At 33.8% G+C, this 23,656-nt stretch overlaps 2 protein-coding genes across 2 annotated transcripts; one reads left to right on the forward strand and one right to left on the reverse strand.

Moving 5' to 3' along the window:
* Positions 1-5,609: 5,609 nt before the first annotated feature.
* On the forward strand, positions 5,610-14,864 carry TRIADDRAFT_62220 (uncharacterized protein; the record flags this gene model as incomplete). Its single annotated transcript, XM_002118139.1, has 17 exons — positions 5,610-5,713; positions 7,766-7,882; positions 7,968-8,019; positions 8,190-8,306; positions 8,396-8,506; positions 9,869-9,997; positions 10,107-10,156; positions 10,303-10,372; positions 10,483-10,631; positions 10,863-10,962; positions 11,072-11,161; positions 11,245-11,322; positions 11,414-11,512; positions 11,729-11,879; positions 13,204-13,347; positions 13,914-14,174; positions 14,545-14,864. 17 exons carry the CDS (start codon positions 5,610-5,612, stop codon positions 14,862-14,864), a joined length of 2,142 nt encoding a protein of 713 aa, XP_002118175.1.
* Positions 14,865-15,865: 1,001 nt separating this feature from the next.
* TRIADDRAFT_62221 (uncharacterized protein) lies at positions 15,866-20,677 on the reverse strand (the record flags this gene model as incomplete). Its single annotated transcript, XM_002118157.1, has 14 exons — positions 15,866-15,949; positions 16,080-16,169; positions 16,284-16,367; positions 16,455-16,524; positions 16,600-16,669; positions 16,770-16,851; positions 16,946-17,627; positions 17,720-17,871; positions 17,938-18,114; positions 18,228-18,545; positions 18,690-18,777; positions 18,912-19,107; positions 19,756-19,846; positions 19,949-20,677. 14 exons carry the CDS (start codon positions 20,675-20,677, stop codon positions 15,866-15,868), a joined length of 2,913 nt encoding a protein of 970 aa, XP_002118193.1.
* Positions 20,678-23,656: the final 2,979 nt, after the last annotated feature.

Below are 23,656 nucleotides of genomic sequence, written 5' to 3' on the forward strand. Positions count from 1 at the left end.
CGATCAAAGTACAGTATAACTGCATTGTAAATATACCGCAATTATAGTAAGGATAGCATTTACGATGTGAGCTAACCGCCTCTATAAGCATGGCTACAAAGTGCTAGAAAATATCCAATGATGCGATATCTTTTCTAAGCTTAAGAATCGATATTGGAGACTCAGTATCACACTATTCCGATATTATTGGATCTACGGGTATACAGGAATAGATCATCAGTAATACTGATTTCTTAAAGATTAAATTATGTGTTGAAACAAGTCATGTTTAAGATCACAAAACCGGGTATAATCACATCTTTACGACACAATATACTACTCTACAATTAGATTTATATACAATCTAGGCTCAATACAATAGAGGAAAATTTGTGTGAATTTGTACAGTACACATGAAATCGGGCTGTATTTTCCCTTTCACAGACAACATATCCCTCATGACGATCTATATTTATTCCAGTGAATTTTGACAGTTTGGGGGCTAGCCGCTACTGCTAGCATATGATACTTGCTTATCGGATCTGAAAGTTTAATCAATGCATTCTATCTCTGAATATCTGTACTTCACACATTAATCAGAGTGGTATTTGGTATGTATGAACACATATATATTCAACCAGTTAAGAATTAAAGTACAATCTAACTTATTGCATCATATTCTAAGCCGTAATAAGGATACGCATCTTATATATATATATATACACTATCTCCAAACACATATTAACCTACACAATACCAAGTAGGTTATAGCTCAAGTTTCAATTAAATATTTATATAGTAATATACGCGTATACATAGATATATAAATATTTCCAATTAGTTTTTCCATGATCACACAACGATACATTTATTACATATAGAGGTACTGTGCTCGTATGTAAATTTGAATAACGTTATTTAGTATAGGTTAGCCGCTACGATACTACGGTAGAGTGCTAGCAAATACATCCTAAATGACATATAGATGTATGCAAATTAATGAATCATTGCAGTATTCCATATCGACAGAAATGGAATAGTATAGAAGTCGTTAACAGTAAAACAAAATTAATATCATGATAATGACAGTATGAATGGAACTGGGTTCTATTTTCCATTTCATAGACAATACTCGCGGTCATTACTTTTGACAACCAAGGCTAGCCGCAGCGATACCGCAGACATAGCTGCAAAGTGCTAGTAAATATATCCTAAATTATATCTGCAGTATGCAGATTTGAATAAAATTATTCACTATAGTATTCCATATCTACAAAAATAGAATAGTATAAAAGTCGTCACAAAAAAAGAAATAATAGTATGCTTATGGCAGCATGAATAGAACCGGATTCTATTTTATATTTCATAGATACTATAGCGATCATTACTTTTGACATCCTAGGTTAGCCGCTACGATACCACAGACATAGTTGAAGAGCGCTAGCAAATATATCCCTAAAGGTGTTCTTCTCTATTCTCTCGAGTGTTCTGTTTCAATAGCAGATAATCAGCGAGATGTAATGCAGTAATATCGGTAAAGTCGGATCAAGAAGCTAGGCCTTCCACGAAAGCTACTCTACATGACGCCAGGAAGCGGCATGGGCGATATCTATTCCTCCATTTTTCATTAACAAGATGACCCATTCTTGTATGAGCCTTGTCGTTATGGCCCATTTCAGATAGTCTGTCTCTCATTTAAGAAAGACTATTAAAGTATCAAGATTAAAGCATGCCATGAAAGACTTTAAGGGGAATAGTTCATAGATGATGCTTTTTTTAAATGCCCAAGAACAAGTCTATTGATACTAAAAGTGCTTTTAGACTCCATACCAATACCTCGATTGCCTTCATCCATCGCTAAATGGGATTGACATAAAGCTAGATGTATATTCAATCTACCGATTAAATCGTCTCATTAACTAGAGTAGAGAACACCATGATGGAGTAAATTACTTTTGCAGTTTCAAAGGGGCTCACAACAGCTTTAGCACATGATATGATCGTCATCAACCGGCGACAAGTCAAGAGATTGATGCATTCTATCGTCTAGGCATATTACGTCGATCCAGTGTCAACAATTTTAGTCAGTCGTGCGCGTGGACTTGCCTACGTTAGTAATTAAATTAAGACGTAAAAGGTCGAAATTTCTACTTATTACAACTAGAATAGTCAAACTTTAGCCTTCAGGTTCAAGTCATAATCGACTATTGCTTAATCCTAGATAGGGTGGAGGAAAGTATTGATTTATTGACATTGATTGTTAGGGTTAGACGTACGGTAATATTTGAACAAGCATTCTTTTAAGCTGGCCTAAAAGGCATAACAATATATTGACAATGATTTCTTCAATCATGTTGTAATATCCCACATATGAATAGCGGTTCAAGCTGCTATTAGATCTTCTATTGATTTTATGAGCAATTCCTGAACCATCTATGAATTTCAATGGCTATTTTGGATACTCACGTCATGATTGAAACGTAGCAGGCGTTCTCACCGGGTGTTCCAATGTGATTGGATCTAGTGTCGTGATATAATAGGAAATAATGATGGTTACGTATGGATATTGATTCTATCCTCTATGCATTTTCCTTCTCCATCGATCAATAACTATAGTATGATTATTATACCCATTGAACCATTTATAATGCAGGAGACATGTAATTATTATATACTGTTCTGTAAAATACTAAAATAATTATAATCATCCTGGACTATCTCTAAGCACTACCAGGTATTTCTAGTAGTCCTTACTCTTTCCCAATACGGACAAAAGTAGAAGATTTTACTCCTGTTCCAAGCTTCATTTATGTTATTATTAACAACACTATACTAGTATCAACAAAGATAGAAAATTCTATCTCATCTAATTCTCATCAAGGATTATTCAATCCTCATTCTTCTATTAGTGACTCCAACCCCCTTTACTGTTGACATCTCTATCCTAGTTTTGACTAAGACAGTGAACTTAAGTAGAATAATGTCCATCCAATGCTCAGTCTTTCTAACCACAAATATTGATCATGCCAAGTAAGAAGATCAATAATAACATTGATGATGGCAAGATGGGCAACATGGGATTATTTCCATAAGTCAACAAAATGAATTGTCGGCCAAGGCTGATTCTTTAAGACTACACGCAGACTGATTATACGTCAAATTTTCTTTCATGCACGTAAATAAATAAAGGAATAGCTATTCTCCAGCTTTTTCTACCATGACCTGATGAGCATCATTGCATTATAAACTAATTGAACTGATTAATCTATTGACTGCTTTGATGATTGGCATCTTGTCCTCCCCACCTTGTTCCTTATTGTTCCCCTTGACCGTCCATTGATATCATGGTATTGCAATGACGATAGCATAATCCATTTTACTAATCAGCTTGACACTGATTATTTCAATCCACTTTCAATTGTATTTTTATCCTACTGCAGGCTTTACTAACATTCAATTTACTGGAAAGACAATCTTATAACAACGTTGATCCTTTCCTACCGAAGAGATGATCTTCCTTCTAATCCTGTCGTGATGACAATATTGAGCTAATGGTCTATTTTCCACTCTATCCTGGAGTGATAATTTTCATCTATGGCGTTATTGATAGATTGAAGATGAATGTCCACTAGGTCTAATCCTGATCTAATATTGCTTCTATCCTTTCTCATCACTATATACCATATTACTCCATTACTTTCGTTATTGATCTCTAAGATTGTTATCATAACAAGAATCAAAACTGTGCATGAACTGTCTGTCCTCTAGAGTTTGCCCCATTTTACTAATCTACAAGGTAAATCATCTTGATCAATGGATCCTTTTTCCATTTTGCTTTAGTTTTGGGTGCCTGAGCCATTAACTATCTGTCTTTTTCAGTGAATGATATTTTGTCAACCGTGACTGTCAATTACCTTGACCAAGTCCCTATTATGGAGTTGTATTTTACTTTAGTTTTACAGCCTTGTACCAATCTTTACTTCCAATACTCATAATCATTTACTCGATAGCCACCTTTTAACTTTGCTTTAGTCTTGGATATTTGTAGTCGTTCGCTATACAGATGTCTTCAATCGTTAACGATACTTTATCCGTCGTCCCGGTCAGCCATCTTGATCAATTTAGCCTGGTTGTAATTTTCATTTTACTATGGTACTGCCTTCCTCTAGTGGTTAACTAGATATCTTCTACTATTAATAATACTGTACTAGTCTATCCGATAAATCATCTTGACTAATTTACCCCATTGCCATTTTAACTTGCTTTAGTTTATTGTCTTCTATTATTAATAATACTTTACCTATCTACATAAATAATCATCTTATGATCTCGATTGATCTAGCCTATTCAAATTTACATTTTGATTTCGTCTTCGATACGCAGTCGTTCGCTCGGTGTCTTCTACTGTTAACAATACTTTATCAATCTATGCTATTGGTTTAATGTTACTTCCGTTTTCGATATCAGGTGTTTAGTAATATATTATCTGCCCTTAACGATACTCAGTATCTTACGCAATTGGATTTTAATTTTGCTTCCATCTTCGATACTTAATCGTTAGCTATGTATCTGCTAGTGTTGACGACACTTTACCAATCTACACGATGAATCGTCTTAACTAATCCAGCCTGCTGAAATTTTCAATTTGCTTTAGTCTTGCATGCCTAGAGTCGTTAGCTGTATATCTTCTGCTATTAACGCTGCTTTACCGAGCTACGCAGTCAAATGGTCTAGACCAATTGACTTTAGTCTTCCGAACTTGTAGTCGTTAGCTACTAGTCGACTACTGGCAACGATGCATTACTAATCTGCTATGTTAGATATTAATTTTGTTGTAGTCTTCGGCACCTATAGCCACTCGCGATAGATCTTCTACTGTTAAGTATCCTTTACCAATCTATACAGTAAATCATTATGACCAACCTAACCTACAAGAATTTTCAATTTGCTTTAATCTTGGATACCTAAAGTACTTAGTTATATGTTTTCTATCCTTAACGCTATTTGCCAATGTACTAGGTCTTGGATACCTAAAGTGGTTAGTTATATGTCTTTTACCGTTAGAACAACTTTACCAATCTACTAAGGTCGTAACCAATGGATTCTATTGGATTTTAATTTGCTTTAGTCTTCCCTAACTGTAGTCGTAAACTATAGGTTTTTTTACCGTAAATGACGCTTTACTTCTCGACCACGTTGGATTTTAATTTTACTTTAGTCAAGAATAGTTGTGACCGTTAGCCCTTAGTCTTCCACAATGAGTAATGCTTTGTTAATCAGTCATGTTAAATTTTATTTTATTGTAGTCACTAGCCGTATATCTACTAGAGTTAACTACACTTTACTAATCTATCTGGTCAATCATTTTGACTGATCTATCCTATTTAATTGGACTTTTATTCTAGTCCTAGACATATTTATTAATTCGCACTGTCAATAGTTTTATTTTCCGGTATACTCTAATTCTTAGCATTTATCTTTTTCTCTTTTCTATTCTTTGTCATTTCTTAAATAACGGATATAAAAGCTGTTGTATTCTTTTTCAAGCAAACTATTCAATATGATGTCATACTTCCCTTGCTGACTTGTTTATTTTCAAAATTTTTTTTAAATCATAGAAGAAATAAAGCATGAGTACGCCAAAGAGTGATCGACAACTTGGACGAATTAATCGAAGTTTACCATTAGGATGGAAGGCTTTAACTTTAGAAAATGGACGCGTTTACTATGTCAAGTAAGATTTTATATCCATAGAAAAATGATTAAAGTTGGACCCCTGATCTAGTTTATGAGAGAAAATCGGATACCACCCAAAAGGGAAGAAATAGATTTTAATCTTTCCTTGACAATGTCTCCTAGACGGCAAAGGAAGTGGAACGTAAAGTGAAAAATTAGTTCTTTTCTCCAAATTATTTGCGTTTCTGTTCAAAGCTACGCCGATTGTTGTCTCCATTATAAAGATTTCATCACTTTACAAATGGATCGACAAAATTATTTTATTTATTGACAGCTACTCATAATCGCCAAACTACCAATATCATGGTAATATATGGAAGACGCTATAACACGTTTTCCATAAAAAAATAAATCTAATAACCCCATTTTACTCATTATTGATTTCTTATAGAAAGAAGACGAGTCAAACGCAATCTAAAGCATGATTTGATTCTTAAAAGCTTATTATTTCAAGTGTTGCTGTTTCTTTGATTTACAGCCATGAGCAATAACTATTTCGATAACTTAAACTTTATTTGCAAATATAATCGAATCCTGTGACTCAGTTTTCTTATGATTTATTTCCGGTAGAAGAGGAGATGAATCCAACGTTGCTCTTCTAAATATGAATGGATTCTTAAAGTTTATTATTCCAAGGGTTTCTTGTTTCTAATTTGCAACAATAAATCAAAAATATTTCTCAATCTAGATTTGTTTGCAAATGTAAATGAATTGCATAACTCAATTTCTCTCATGATTAACTTCTTATAGAGTAAAAGGTAAAATAAACGTCTTTCTTAGTACTAAAAGATACGTTAAGCAATGTAAATCCAAGGGTTCTTTGTATTTACTTTGCAGCCATGATTAATCTCTGCAACTCGAGCTTTCCTTGTCCTAAGCGTCAAATTGTTCCTCAAGTCGCTATTAAACCTCTGTTGAATCTATTAATGAATACTACAGATTTAAATAATCCTAGTATGATAATGTTGCTAAAGCCTAACAAGAATCCATGCCACCGGGTTGCTTTCTTTCTCACATGCTGTTTCTACACCTACAATAGCTCAGGTGGATATAAACCTATGTCCAGCAGAGCAGAACCTAAAGAGTAATCCTACATTTTTATGTTCATTCCTCAATATGCTCCACGTTCATAATATTTCAAGATGGCTGTACTCAATTGATTTCATATCATAAGGAATGTTACTATCGGCTAATATCAAAGTATAGTATAGATGGAGAATTTTTCTAAGCCAACAAATGAAGTTCAATTCAATACTAATAGAAATGGATACTCTAAATTATCTGTCAGCTGGCTTAAATAATATACTTTACAGTAGACACTGTTAAAGGTTTTCCCAACTAAGAGTATCGTTTGCTATCAAGGATACTCTCAATTTCAAAGCCATAATGAAACGGACGATCATTCAGTTCTCTGATTCTCTTTTTCAAGTACTTAACGATATCTTAAATGGTCATGGTTGCTGGTCACATAGCAGCATCATTTTTATATTAACCTCCAACAATCGAATGGGGTAAAATTTCCATATGGACCCTAATCAAACGTTCTGTTTATTACATTGAAGAGCAATTGTGAGCAAAAATCATGTAATTACAATATACAAGAAGGTTTATCCCTATTTTTGACAATACCCAATTATTGAATTGATTTTGATACATATTAGATGATTTAAAAGGGCAATGCCAAAATGTTTAATTCCAGTTTTGGATAAGTAAAATATATAGCTTAATTTCAGCTATCTACTGGCTTGCTAGAGCTTTTCAATAAGGCAATATTTCAAACTGCTAGAGAATTCTAGAAAGGAATAATGGTAGTGACAATAAAATTGAAGTCCTGTTGCGGATTATTTTCTTATAAATACAATCGTTATTTGAACGCTTTACCAGCATAAAGCTAACGATTAGAAATCTCGAAATAGTTTATGTTAAAACATTATACGGATAGAACTGCGGTCATGAACAGGAAGAAGGAAGTAGAACAGTTTATGACTAAATTGACTTATGTGAATTTCGAATTAATTTTTACTTTGTTTTGAATACTTTCTATTATCAGCTATGTTACTCGGAAAAGCCAATGGTATCCTCCGCCAGCACAGTGGCGTAGTAAAGAGAATTTACCTTATGGCTGGGAAAAAGCACAAGACCAATACGGATCCACCTACTATATCAGGTTAATAATTGATAATTGGGCCAGCAGATTTATTTAAAGTGTTCAGATAAAGAGGCATTTTCCATTATTTTTACTCTATTTCTAGCCATCTACTACAAATAACTACATCAGAAAAGCCGCTGCTTTCGTATAGAAAGGTAAAGTGGAATGCTCATACTCTTTCCAACTACCAGCTCTCAACCAATCATAAAATAATTTTAAAATTGGAGATTATCCATCAAAGTTTCCTCATATTTACTCAAATTGAATGAGTTAATTGATGAAGGATAATTTTATATTCTCAATATACCACTACTTAATTATCTAGAAAACTTCTTTAACAAATACTAAACATAAAGAAATGAGGCAAAGAACATTCACTGAAGGCAAATTACGAGTTCGATTTGAAAGAGCTGTCGATATTAAACATTTTGAAGATAGTAACGTAAGTAGTTACGATTTCATATCAGCTTGATGCGAATTTTCAAAGTATATGCTGAATTCTAATTTTTCTGATGGTATTCATACGAATAGGCAGCTCAAGAGACCGAAAGATTGCCTCGAGTTGATGGAATATTTCGAGTTCATTTATACTCTGAACATATTTCTAGTTCTTTCAAAATAAGTCAGAAATTAACTATTGAGGTAGGAATTTTAAAGATACATCCTTTAGCTAATAAATCGGCTAATTGAATTGGAGGTCATTTTGATTAAATAATTCATCAACGGAAAATTTTGGTATATTATCTTATGTAAAATTTCTTTATCGATACTCGTTAAATTTTTGGCCCATCTAACATCGTATGAAAAAGAAGTATAGATTTCTGCTCTCATAAATCTAGAGTGCATTTTAACATTGGTCAATATTAATATTTAAATGCACTTTCCTTCTGAAAATTACCTTATTTGCTTACTAGCGTACCCTAGTTACCTTTGCAGTCTCTACTCACTTACCAAGTCAACGATAGATGAGCAATTATTAAGTATAACTACTTTATAAGCTTTCTGCTTCTTATTAAGTAGAATAGATAAGCTACGACTATGCTGAAGGGTTTCTTCATTGAAGGTATCAGATTTATATACCGCTATCTAACACAGTTATCTTTAAAGTTCGGCTTAATAAGCATTACAGACAGGCAAACCAATACCTTGCATGTCCGTTGTAATCTTTCCATATTTACTGTTGGCTACTACTACAGAGCCATCGACTAGATCGTCTAGCATAGTCATCTACAGTTTTTACTAGTTTATCATGACATACAGATACATAACTATCAAAAATCATCACAACCCATAATTTCCCTTTATTGTGATAATGTGTAAAGATTTACAATAACCGACTAACAAAGCTGATTATCGTTTCATCTACTTGTCATATGTCTCAGGTATACAATAATAATTAAAACCTTAATTAATTTGTAAAGCCACGTACTTATCATGTATTCCCGATATATAATGACAATAACTAACGAGTACGCTAATCAACGATATATCATTATTAACAATTTATAATAATTATTTATCATCGTGATCTGTAATTAATCTCATTGCTATCGATGACTACCCGTATACAGTTGTCAAATCTAATCTAGTTTTATCTGAACAAATGAATTTTTTTATTTAGTATCATATGGTAGTGCATATCTTAAAGCTTTATCTATTGCATAAATTGTTTCAAAAGATTAGATTAGCCATCATACTATCCTAATTCTATTTCTATTGCCTGATGCAATGAACTAAGAAATAGAGAAAACTTTACCTTTCCGGTTTATTGACAGGCCTATCTATGTAGTTACAGTCAAAGCAATCATTCTACTCTTCAATTACGCTTAGTGCTTAGTGAAGAATTGTAATCAGGGTCATTTTTTATAAACAAATTGACGCCTGTCTATGTTTATTTTCATAAAAATGCTATATGATATTGCAATTAATACCAGCATAAGAATGAAACAAGTATAAATGCGCGTATGTAAAATAACCATTTTCCCTTAATTCGTTTAATTATAGGCAATCACTCTTACATTATGTAAACGATTTGAAATTCGGCCGGAAAATCGGCGATATTTTGCTATTATGAGAAAGGAAGGTCCGATTAATTATTTATACTTTGTGATACCTCAAACCAACATTCATGATGTAAGTAGAGATTCATATCTCAATTGTATTCTAGGTATTTAATTTTTAGATCAATGCTACTAATTGTTTACAAATAATGCATAAATGCTCTTGACTTTTATATTGACAGTTGACACAAAAGGTGCGTTATGATTCATCGGATTTTTACTTCAGAATGGCGTAAGTAGTTCGACGTAGGATAATTCATCGTACACTATCTATTCAATAAATTATGTTTCGCAGTCTATTCCTAGTTCTATGATTAGTAATAAATCAAAGAAACGATAATTTAGAGATGATGTAATTCGCTATGGGAATTTTTACAGGTTTATTCCTACTGATTTAGAAGCCTTAAGACAAACCGACGCTAATACTTACAATTATTTATTTCATCAAGTTAGTTCTGAAAAATAGAATTTCAAAGAACAGAATGAAATTTTGTTTTATGTTGATCAATAAATTGCGTCAAATGGAATTGCCTTAATAATATTAATTAATTGATATAGACAAGAATGGATATTAAAGATGGTCGATTTGCTCAGGAAATGGATTTGGATATAGCTATTGATATTGGAATAGTTCTACATCAGTATCATTTTAAAATGAATGATGATCGATGTCAGACGAAAGGAAAATCCAAGAGTAAACTGGAAAAGTACGACGCTTTCATAATATCGATTTAATTGATTCATTTATTTCAAAAATTTAGCTAAGTGAGAGTGCTGCATGATGATAATCCACTAATATATCAGCCATTGAGCGAATAGTATCCCATTTTAAAAGCAAAATATGATAAGATACCTTAGAAACGCATTTGTCTTAGACTCAATGTATTACTTCCTAATTAATTCTATATATGATGTTTCATTATGATTTTATTCTGCAGAGAAGTTGATCTGAAAATATTAGAAAACATAATACCTATTAAAAGGCTTAAAGTTAAAGACTTTAAATGGCGTTGTCGTCGTACTTTAGGGCAAGTTCAGGTGAATGCGCAAATCCAAGCTATCATGATAAATTTTATGCCTAACGGTGATGAAAACTTGATTAAAATTTTATCAACATTAAATCTGTTAAATATTTGATCGTTCACAGGACTTAAGTTGTGAAGATTTAAAATCGTATGTCATGACATTATGCGGAAACATTCGTAATTTTGGTGGTCAATATTATAAGCTTAACTCGGTTGGCATTTTAGAATTTCAAATTAAAATTAATATTACAATTATCAATTAAAAATACCAAATACTGCATCTGCATTCTTTTAGAGTTCCGATAAAATTGTTAAGTTATTAATTGGAAGAAATTGTGGTATTAGTGAAATCGTCCAATCCAATTATCGTAGCGTACGAAGAATTCCAACTTTACGATTTATTACATAATTGACATGATCTATTAGAAACTATTGAAATGACGCGTTCTATTCCGTGTTCTTAGATGAATCGACTAGCATGGTTTCAGCAAGTTACTAGTATTATTGTAAAGCCGACTGGCAAACTATCCTATCAAATAGAGATTCACTTGAATCCTGACGAGGTTTATGAATCACTGAATACTTATTCTTTTTTACTGTAGTGCAGATTATAACTTATGTTCAGCAAAAGTTAATACATGGCGCAAGTTAGTTAGATCGTAAAATTATTGCTAAGTGAAACTAAGATTGAATAATCGTATTTAGTAAAAGCAAGCTTACAATAGCCGATTCCATATTCAACACTACCGCCAATGTTAAGCTTAATTATTTTATTACAGATGTTTACATTTTCTGCAACTAAAGCTGTTACTCAAGATGTTGCTCGAATGATTGATGGATATTGCCAAATTATCAACAATAATACGATAAGTGTAACCAAGTATGAAGTAAACGCAAAATTTCCGCAATCAATTATTCAAGAGACGCAAGGTAAAAATCATTGTATATTACTTTCGATCGAAAATTTAATCCTGTCTATAGTTGCCAAGAAACTTCCTTCTAAATGTACTGCGCTCCTTGCAAATTTTGATCTTAGTCAATGACTGATTTGGTATAACTTATTCGACCACTAAGTGTTACATTTTTGGGATAATAGACTTCAAGTGCTTGATAGATTATTTTGTAAATCTAAAATATCCAAGCAAGTTGTGATTTGAGTCGCATTAAAGCTGATTTAAATTATTTATAGTATTAAATACTTTTAGAAACTTGAATTACAGAAAGATTACCTTGTATACCGATATACTTGTATTTATGGCAATTAGTGCAGATATTATCTTTTATATCTGCTGTAATGGTAGAAACTGTAATCACAATGAATACATCTTATTCAGTTGTACTTAAGAAAAGATGTATTACGGCCTAATTTTATTAAAATTACCGATAAACTATACTCAGTTTTATTATTATGTAAATGGTAATGATAATCCGACTAGAGCTAAGAAAAGAAACCGTTTCAATCTTTAATCTTAACAGCATTAATTTACAGATTGCCGTAAGTTTGTCTATAAGTAATTTTTAAAGTTGACTTTATTACTGTCATCTACACTACCGATTTTACCCTTTTTGGATTGAAGTAATTTTAGAATGTTTCATTATAGATCTTAGTTATGATCCTAAATTGTCGAAAGATTGTCTTCTAAATCAGTCATGTCGTTTAATCGTTGCTTACGTAACATTTTAGATTACTAAATGTACGTTAAGGAAAATTAGCATTTACTTTTATTCGTCGCAAATGATGATCATGGTCAGTATCAGAAGTAATATAACTTGTTTCTATTACCACTATAAATTCTTGGTAAATCAGTTTAAAGCTGACATCAATTTGAGTCATTACAAGATCGTTATAATGCAATACAAACTCTGTTATCAATTTTACGGTAGAAAATCATTGTCAATATTTATTAAAATCTTCACTACTACATGGAATTAACTATACTCGTCACTTTTATGAGCTTACTATCCTACCAATATTGTTGTTTTCATTTAATATGATTTATCATTTCATAAAATTTTACTTCTTTAAGCATCATGACGTCAGTATTTTAGTCTAGAACTTTACTCAGGGATAGTATGGTGAATTTAATGCTCAGCAGGTTCAAAATCAGAATTGCTTTATTCATGCTCTTCTAAATTCCAACCCTAGTCTATTATTCCAACATTGGATAAAAAAGAAGTGATGGTTGACATATTGGTGTAAGCAATGAGTTAATTGTTTAATTATTTCGTCTATTATTGACTATTTTCTGTCCAGCCCCGATTCCTGGATATCATGGTAGCCATTGTCTATTTCCTGAGTTTTGGTCCTACGTGCACTCAACGGAAAACAATGACGAAACGTATACAACAAATTTTAAGGAATTGCCAACATTTACATTCGAAGCATTGTCTCAAACAGGTACACTCTTGCCAAGCCTTAAACAATTGATTTCAATTTTCTCGATACCTTGTTAAGAGATTTGAATACAGTCTCGATAGATGCATAGTGTTGACATAAGCAACGATTACGCACGGTACTGTTTCGGAAAATTGACTAATGACAATCAAATTGTCGTTCCCACTCGTATTGCAATTTTTGAATCAATTAGTTTGTTAGTCAGGGGTGGTCTTGTTAGAACCACTAGAATCATAGTATTTTTATTCCTTTTAAAGACTGGAACAACAGTAAAGTTAGTGACTTTGCTCTCAGGTAAAAATCGAAGTTGGTAAATTAGAAGCGTTGATTGGGTCTTCGCTATTAATAGGCCATAATACAATTGCATGCAATTCTAATCAAACAATTATTAATAAGCAGATGGAATCCATTATATAAATGCGTGTGTATGCTTGAGAAAAATCATTATTCCATATATGTGGTGTATAGAGTATGATAGGCAAGGCCAGTCTTTACCCTCCAGTTAATCTAACGCCATTATAATCTGTCAATTATTTATTTCATATAACGTTGATGCCCTTCAATTTCAGTTCAGTTACCCAAAAGACATCCAACCTATCCACCACCAGAACATTCAATCGATGATGTCGACATAATCAATAGCCAAGGAGCAAATTTTAAAATGACAATGGATTCGCGATCTGGTTCATCGGACACACTTGATATGGATATCTCAACACCGTCATCGTCAACTTCTTCGCCAGTTTCGCCTTTATTGTTACACATACAACATGGTCATGAGATTCCGCTGAACTCTGATTTATCTCCATCACAAACAAGTCAGACTAATGGTAGAAAATATCATTTATCTAAATACACTAGTTTTGACAGTAATAACGAAGTGCAGGAGAATTTATAAGTCAAAATTCGAACTGCTATCCGATATTCAGACTCATTATTTTCGTATTAATACAGCAAATAAACACATATCAAATGGAATCTCGTGTACGTTAATAGCTGTAGACGAGATTCCATTGCATAAATTGACCCGCACTCTGTTAACAGTCTATTTTAATAAGATAGTTGATAAATTGGATGAAATGATGATTAAGCTATAGACGAGGATCAATAAAATAATGATAAGCTATAGACGAGAATCAATAATGATAAGTTATTCGTAAATATCGATCGAAATCAACTATCTTAATTATTTTCTTTTAGATGTAGAAAGCAATTCAGAGCTATCTACTTCGCCTAAAGTGTATACAAGTACCACAATTTCTACAGAAGAAGTTCAAGATAATGTTAATGACACAGCTCGCAAGAGGCAAAATATGGAATTGCCGTCGTGCTTGTCTACTACACTTAATATTCTACCATCTCCATTAGCTTCACCTGCACCCGGTAAACCGTTTGAATATAAAGACTTAGTATTGCCCCCTCCATCGCCGTTTGCCGATCAACAGCAATCAAAGATAGAAAAATCGATTCAGACAACAATCTACAACGTAGCGGACTCAGATGACGAAGTTTATCTTTAATTGGCAACTCTTAAGCTTAGACTTATTAAAATATAAATTTGTTTCTCATTACAAGACATGATAAATATACGACATCCTTCTTTCAATAGAGCGATTTTTGATATTCAATCTTGACCAATTTTTAAAATTTTCCAATATCTGTGTGTCTAAATTAAATTACATTGTTGAGAAAAAGTAATGTGGTTCAATATTCAGGTTGTGTTTGTGTTAAACGTCTATACTAAATGCAGATGTTGAAAGTTTGAAATTTGATCTTAACTTTTGATCATTCCTACGATTCTTTCTAGCCTTGATCAGACTAATCCTTTGCTTTGACTATCGAGAGGCCATAACACAATGGGTTTTGGCAGCAACGTCATTTTAATTGATTATTTTGATACTGTTGATAATTTGTATAAAAATAGCATCTGGTACAAGATATGTGATACAAGATATGTGTGCATATTCAGTTGTTTAATAGAAAAATCATTAAAATCTTTTCTTCCATTAAAGACAGAATAAAATATCTCGTGAGCGCCCATTATTTCCTCGACATTTAAAGTAGTAAAGATAATCGAGATTAATTCAAGCTTTAATTAGGCACATGATGTATTGTTAATTTGAACAGGCAGTAACTATCGATGCAAGAGATTCTGTATAAAGGCAGATCACACAGGGGATTGCTACAGTACAGTATATAACATTGCAGTGTGGCAATAAGTGAAAACCAACATACTGCAATTTTTTACAAGCAGTAAATACGAGATACGAACGCAATTGCTACAGTATAGTATGTAGCAATAATACATTGTATTATTGCTACCAGCAAAAATTGTGATTTCAACAAGAAGTACTGCCGGTGTGATAGATTCTGTATGTGAAATCGAATTAAGCTTTCAATTAATAGTATGAAACATTAAAGCATTATAGTACAAAGAAAATCAATGACCGAGATATCGACTTTCCAATGAATACGTTGGTAGCTTTTTAAACTCTCGACTAGAGTAAAATACACGAAAATGCTATCCTTCACTTTCTTTAGATGAAAGGTTATTATCTTTCTTATTGCCAGTAGCCGTATTACGTTGCATTGAGAACATGACACCCTTTAAAAAGTTTATTAATAATTATAATCAATATCCTATGGTGTAAAACAAATTAAATATCTTGAAAGGTATTCTAATAAATGCGGTATACAAACAAAAGACGCCATCTTCAAGGAATTGTATGACTTACCAATTGATCCAGAATGGCTGGAAGTTTTTGCCTTGGACACTTGATAGAAGACGCCTTTAAAAGACGATGTAAATCGCGCAATTCTAAGGGCTATCAACAATTTAAATAAAGAATATATCGTGCAGTCAATTACGCAATTATTTAAAATTTTACAGATTATCACATGGTATAACAAGACAAAGGCATAATGAGTCACTTATTAACCTCGTATTTTAGTACAGACATATACACAGCTCGATTTGACTTGATAAAATCAGAAATTCGGTCGGCAATGTTACTTTCACGAATCTGCAGAATCAAAGTAGTAACAAACCCATTTCATTTTAAATAAATACTAAAGAGAGCAAAATCCTAAAATCAGCGGAATCTGCTAACTTCTTGTGTTGATAGTATATCATCAGTTTCACTATTTTCATCATCATCTGCAACTAATGAACTCTTGCAACTAGATTGGATAACAAAATAAGTAAATTATCGTTAGTGCCTGGCATGTTAACATCAAAGATACCGTTAACATTACCTCCCATAGCTGGCTGAATTTTGACTGTTAGCATCACAGTCGCTTTTATCCGATTGAGTTGCGGCATCATCTAAACATGCGTCATTAAAATGGAATAACGCGATCAAATCTTGTAATACTAGTCTGGAAATTTTTCGATCATTTTAATTATACATTGCTGTTGTACGTACTCAAATATTGATTGATTTGTTCGAGTTTGGCAATCATTTGCCTTTTCGGTAAAGGTTTCACACCGTATTTTTGTAGTTGATTCTGTAATTATAGAATATGCGATTATGAGACGAAATATCATAATTGCTGAAAATTTTATTATAATGCCGTACTAGCAGAGCTATTAATAAGAAACCTTTAGTTCAGGAGTCGAATAATCAGTAACAAGTCGTTGATTAGTAGTATTGCTACTAGGATAATGGGGAGATCCCTTCGCGGTTAAGGTTGCTGATAGACTAGTTTCAAATTCCAGATTACGGTCCTGACTAGCAGAGAAATGATCTATGTCGGCTTTGGGATCTTCCACTACAGTTGGAGACTCATCGCGCAGTAAAAAGAAATCTAAATCTGCGTTGTATCCTCCATCATCAATAAACTGGAAATCTTCGTTATCGTCTGAATTTTCGGCAGGGTTCTCGTGCATGGACTGGGGGCTTCCATCTGCAATTTTCCTTAAATTGTCTTGACTGAGGACTAAAATATCATCAGATATTGCTATACTATCTTCGTGGTCACTTTTACTCGACACGACTAATACTTCTTCCTGGCTCAGATGGGAATTTGATTCTTTCCGCTGTGATTGCTCCATCAAGTGGCCAACACAGGATGAATCTGTCGATTCTGTTGTTACTGGCTTGTGAGGGGTTATTTGTGTTAAATCAATAATATCTAAAGATATATCTTCGTCAGCTATTGACTGAGATGAATTATTATCGTTCATTTCTTGATTAACAGTCGTTTCTTTTGTATTATCGATGACGTTGCTACTGCTATCAAATAATGACTTTACATAACGACATAAATGCCTTAATTTTAATCTATAGAAAACAGATATAATAATTACGTTAGCTCTTCGATTAATTAGGCACTTGTGCTTGTTAATTACATCAGCACATAGTAAAAACCTTACTTTTTGCTTAATTTAGCGACATCGATCAAAATTTCCGATGTAAAATTAACGCTGCCAGTATACATATATAACAAGAGAGCTTTAACAACTGCAGCAGAAAAATCATTCAATATCACTTCATATTTACAGTCGTTTCCATAGCTATGAAATTCCTATCAAATAAAAATGCCGTCGGTGATAAGTAATTGCCTAGGTAAAATTTCATACTTTCTACTAACTTTATATAAGTACGGCGATCTTGCCGCAAGGATACACGCATGAGCCATAACTTTTTCTTCATCTTTGGTTACAATCGTAACATCACAAAAATTATCATTTCTTAACATCAACGTAAAATCTTGCAGTAACTGGCTACGTATATCTGTTAATATAGCATTCGGTTCATTATTTTCGTTCTAAAGTTGAATAAAGGTTTAAACGATGTTAATAAAAAACTCTTGATTAAGTGCTTTCAACAATATACTGTATTTCGAAGGATTCCTGTATACAGTATTAAAGTATAGGATACCTTAACATCAGGAATTGATGGTTCATTTTTCAGGTGGGTCGATTGAAGTTTTGATTTACTAGTTTGACTGATACTTTTCTGATCTGGCAGCAATTGATTGACATAAAAATTATCCACATTCTTATTGGGTGTTAAATTTGCACTGAGGGACCATATACTGGAGGTTGGGCATGTTGTAGTAGTAGTGCTAGTCGATGATACTTCTGGAGTCCACTTTGGCTTATCGGGAGAGGGTATGCTCTCTTGGGGTTTCGTGTAGAGATTAGACAATTTGCTACTACTCATGCTTTGAGTTAATTGAATATCATTTTCTTCGTTCTAACATTGGGTTACACAATAAAACATTAGTTATAATTGTAAAATGTTTGTCCACTCGTTACGTAGTCAATATATTTATAGACTTGCAGCCAATAACGACAATATTTAAAGAACTGTCCTATTCTTGTTTCACAAAATAATAACCTCTTGAAGTAACCGACAAGCATTGCGAGCAATATTTTCTTTTGCTTCCTCTTCACTGCAAAGCAATAGCTGAGGCATCTCTTTAAATCTAGAACATGTGAAAATTACAGTAGTACATTATATCAATTGGAGTAGGGAAATATCTTTCTATTTCAGTCAAAGGTTAAGGAAAGTTTAAAAGATACTTAAAAATTGTCAATATGTAGTTATGGGTGTCATTACCCTTTCTTTCTCCTCTTCTTGTTGCCTACTGAAGTTAAATCACCGGGTAAAGCAAACGTGTTGTCCTTTTCTCGTTTACTTTTATCATGCATGGAGGCTGACATAGCAAGTGCTAATTGCGTTTCCTCATCGACTTTTGATAAAGTTTTTCTCTTTGCAGGTTTAGCTTTAGGTTCATTCAGATTTTGTCCAAGATCTGGCCATCATGTAATCACACCATCAAATAATGGTAAGTAAGAGTCAGTAGCATAAACTTGATAAATACGATAAACAAGCAACGCTATTCAATATACGGTTATACATGATATAAGATAAAATAGTGAGATATAGGCTAACGATGAACTATAGACAAGAAACAGTTCAAATGGTAACAGCCGTAAACTGGGTTCAAGTCATAATAATTATTAACTGTCTTAAGGGTCTAAATATCGAGTAGCATTGCGAACAAATATTGTGCAATAACAGCATTGACAAAAAGTTATAGATCCTGTTATATTGGAAAAGCGACGCGTATGATACAAGAAATTTCTCTACGCACATAGCTCAATTTTGCACGAAAGGTCATATGTAGCAATTGCAAAATTGAGATTGACGCTCCATATCATCCATCGGCTGTTTGATCAAGACTGTAGTAAATAAGGCAGTAGTAACTTTAATTTATGGTTGCTGGATTCCAATAATATTGAGTCCTCATCATTCAAGTTCTCTTGTAGTTAAGCCACAACATTGATACTATTAAAGTTATTGTCTGTTTCTTGGTCATTATTGGCAGGCAACATTCGTCTAAGACTACTTGTACTAGTCAACAGTGAAGGAAAAGATGTTGAATGTAGTTAGTACTAACCTGTGAATCCTTTTTGCTGGCAACATCGAATTAGCTGTTCCGTTGTTATACCATGAGCCTGGCCACAGCGTTTGATATGTATCAAATGATTCTGATATGAAAGTATTGAACATCAATAGAATCTGTTCATTTCTTAATGTTTGAAAGCAGTTGATAGAAAAATGATGCTGTTAACTGATATACAGTAACTTACTTTAATCCGGGATAAATCTTTGCCGCAAACTGGACAAGCTATCGACTTGGTTGCAGCCGGTGCTAGTGGTTTTTCTTGTTTATTGGTTTGACTTTGACAACATTGATCAACATGTCTCTGCTTTGCTTCCATGGATAAGTTACATAACAAGCGGCCACAAACGGGGCAAAATTCCGATAATATCTGCATGGATTTTTCTTCGTTTTCTTTTTCATCCTGCAAAATTTGAGCTGCAACTATTGAATCCGCATCACAAGTATCAGCTGTCTTCTTCCCTGATGATGACATTTGACTAGAACGATGATGATCTAAACATTGATTAACATGAAGGTTGAATAATTCCATTCCATCCTCTTGACCAAGACTGATCATCTCAAGACAAACAGGGCAGACACGGCCACTACTACTCGCTTCTACGGCTTGGATAGGATTAACTGTAGGCGCTGTTGTTGCACTGCTAGGCTGGATAACAATATTACTGCTTGGCGTTGTTGTTGGATGGATTGCACTGTTTGGCTGAATGACTGTATCACTGCTTGGCGTTGTTGTTGTTGGATGGATTATACTGTTAGGTTGAATGGCTGCGTGGTTGGTTGGCGTTGTTGTTAGATGGATTGCACTGTTAGTCTGAATGGTTGTATGGCTGCTTGCCATTGTTGTTGATTTACGTAATTTCAATTTCCGTTTTGCTTGACTACTTGAATCTTGTTGTGAATCTTGTGACGCCATCTTCATCAACCGCATCAATCAGTGGTTATCACTTGGCAAGCTATCACCCTAAGCTAAGCAGAGGAGAGTTGTCTAGTTGATACATCGCTTAAACGAGTTACCGCCAAGTTGAGGTGGAGGTTGGATGATCTTCAAGATGAAAATTCTTCTGCCATAGCAGCCCAATCTTGGGATACTTCGATCGTTCGATAGCAAGAGAAAGCAGATTTGAATTGATTGAATCTATGGTTACGCAATCTATCGTACAGTATGCCACAGTCCTCGAAGTACAGTACAGTACGTTTTTTTTTACAGTACATAACTGTACAGTACTGAGTACAGTACAGTTACGGACGGCCGTGCCGCTAGCTCTACAGTAAATACTGTACAGTACAGTACTGTACTGTACTGTACTGTAGTCTGTACTCTCTACGATACTAGCTCTACAGTAGATACTGTACAGTACTGTACTGTACTGTACAGTAGTCTGTACTCTCTACGATACAGTACTGTACTAGTCTACAGTACTGTACCAGAGGCAGGGAGCCACGTACTACCGAGAGAGTGACATTCAATCGTCTCTGCGAGTGGTCTGGCCTACAGGAATAAGCAAGAATGTTTGAAATGTTTTAAATCGCGCGGGTACCCTAAAGCATGGATACTTGGTGTTTAGTATCATGCAAAACACGAAATACAAATTCTAAGCAGTCAATGAAAGGATTTTCCTTCATTTTGACGTACTGTTTCATGAAGTAGCAGAGAGTAACAGGAAACCAACACTTCTCGACGTCAGCAACTTTTTTCCTTAGTCATTTTACTATACCGCTGGACGGAAATCGTACACCGTGCTGCAGCCAGTGATGGACTCGACTTAAGCAGTCTTCACTGCAGGATCCTACATCATCCGTAGATGCTACTATTCTAGTTGGAAGAAAAGGACTCCAACAAAGTTCCTCTCTCTACACTTCAGTGCCGAATATTCAGTTATTAAAAGCTGCTGTAATGCTTGCCTATATCACTTTGACACAGGTGTCTTTCTTGACTGCAAAGGACACAACAACTTAAATGCAGGGCAGATACCGTATCGATGGCACAAAAGGAATCATTCATTTCCAGTTGAAACAACGCTCTCTGGCTTGCTATAGTCTGTATGCTAGAGGAGCGTGTTATGGACTAGAGAATACACTCATCATAATCCATGACAAAGTCATTGAAAATATTCGAGATTGGCCAGGTTGGAACGGATTGCTATTTCAAATCAAAGTACGCAAAGTAAACTCCAACAAGAGACTGACCTTCTGATTTTCTTCGATAGTGGCCTGTAACACATTGAATACGGACCTTCTCCAATCGTTAGGAGGCCACAAGAACTCTATCTTTCTCTTACACTAGATTATAAACCCAATTTTTACTAAAAAATCAACCAATTCATAGTACAGTAAATTTACCCAAACATGAATGATCATTGCTTAGATAATATAAAAACAGGTTATCTAAACATGTATCGAACATGATTAGATAAATCGTTATCAGTAAGTTGCTAATTAAGTTATCTAGCGATAACCATGTTACTGGGTAATAAATGTATAATTCATTATAAGCAAAAGTCATAGCAATTGCTTATGAATTTATAGCAACAGGAATTATACCTTTATCAAACGGTTGTTAGGTACGATTATAGATAGGAAAACTTAAAAGCGAAGAAGGCAATCGGAGTCATAACTCTAGCCTATTCAGATTTCCAAAATATGCCGATCAGTTTAATGGTTCACTCAGGTATATGATCGGCACAACGATGTTGCAAAATGATATATCTCAATATAATTGATTGCACAACATGGACGTGTGCTAATCACTACCATTTCCTTATAAAACAAAGTGTAGACGAAGTTGAATGAGCCTAGTTTGTATCAAGATAGTCACGAACTTGCAAGAAAATAACTACATGCATATTCATGAATTCGTAGACAAGTAGACGCGGAAAAAACATGCAACAAATCTAAAATTAACCCCACCTTTTACAAAATGTATAAAATAGACAGACTTCTATTCTACCTCGACTTGTACAAATTGTATTTACTTCAATAGAATGGAAGCGCTCTGACAATAATAAATCATCGGAAATGGTATTGGAATCAGTCGCATAATAGATGGACAGAAGCAGTTTCCGCTTGCAAAATCATAACATTGCATAGACGTAATTACACTATTTATCCCATTATCTTAACTTCATACTATTAGCAAACGATAATTTTAATCCGCCATAAATAATCTTCCTGATTATATATTTATATCTATTAATATCCTAAGACCAGATGACAAAGTGTAAAAAACTATTGATAATGGTGCAATTAAAAAAATGATAGATCAAGACAGTATAATGATTTAGAGGATAACTTGACAAATCAGACAGATTAGTTATTCACGTCTGCAAGTATTTGCGATATTTTTGGTCTGTTAATTGTTTTGGCCAATTCTACAGTGTTAGAATAGACAATCACGCCGTTGCTACAGAGCTCGAACGCAACAAAATGATACTCGTTCAGAAAGACTAACGGAGTATAGTCCGAGCTTAATATCCCAATCAGTCACTAATTTGATATTGAACAAAAAAATTTTTATTTGCTTATGCTATTGCTGATTGCAATTTGCATTAATGTATTACATGAATCAGAGGCAGAAGTGCTGTTTATTGTTTCCCTTGAGAACAGCACATGTGCCAGTGAGAATAGCGGAAACCATAGGCATCGTTAGGTAAACAAGAGATGTCACTGCTTCTCTCAACTACTGCTGCTATGAAAGAATCAACGGTCTCTATTTCACCCTCCTATCCTTATCCTTTAAATTCAATCATTGTCGCATACGATATATAAAATTCGATAGCATAGAGATTCATCAGCGTTCTAATTAAAAACTGCAATCAAGTCTTTATTTGCTAACACTGAAATCGCAAAACAAACACATTNTCCTGCGCGATTTGTCTGAGGCTATTCCTATTTA

Source organism: Trichoplax adhaerens, genomic scaffold (genome assembly GCF_000150275.1).
Source record: "Trichoplax adhaerens TRIADscaffold_38 genomic scaffold, whole genome shotgun sequence".
NCBI classification, from domain to species: domain Eukaryota; kingdom Metazoa; phylum Placozoa; class Uniplacotomia; order Trichoplacea; family Trichoplacidae; genus Trichoplax; species Trichoplax adhaerens.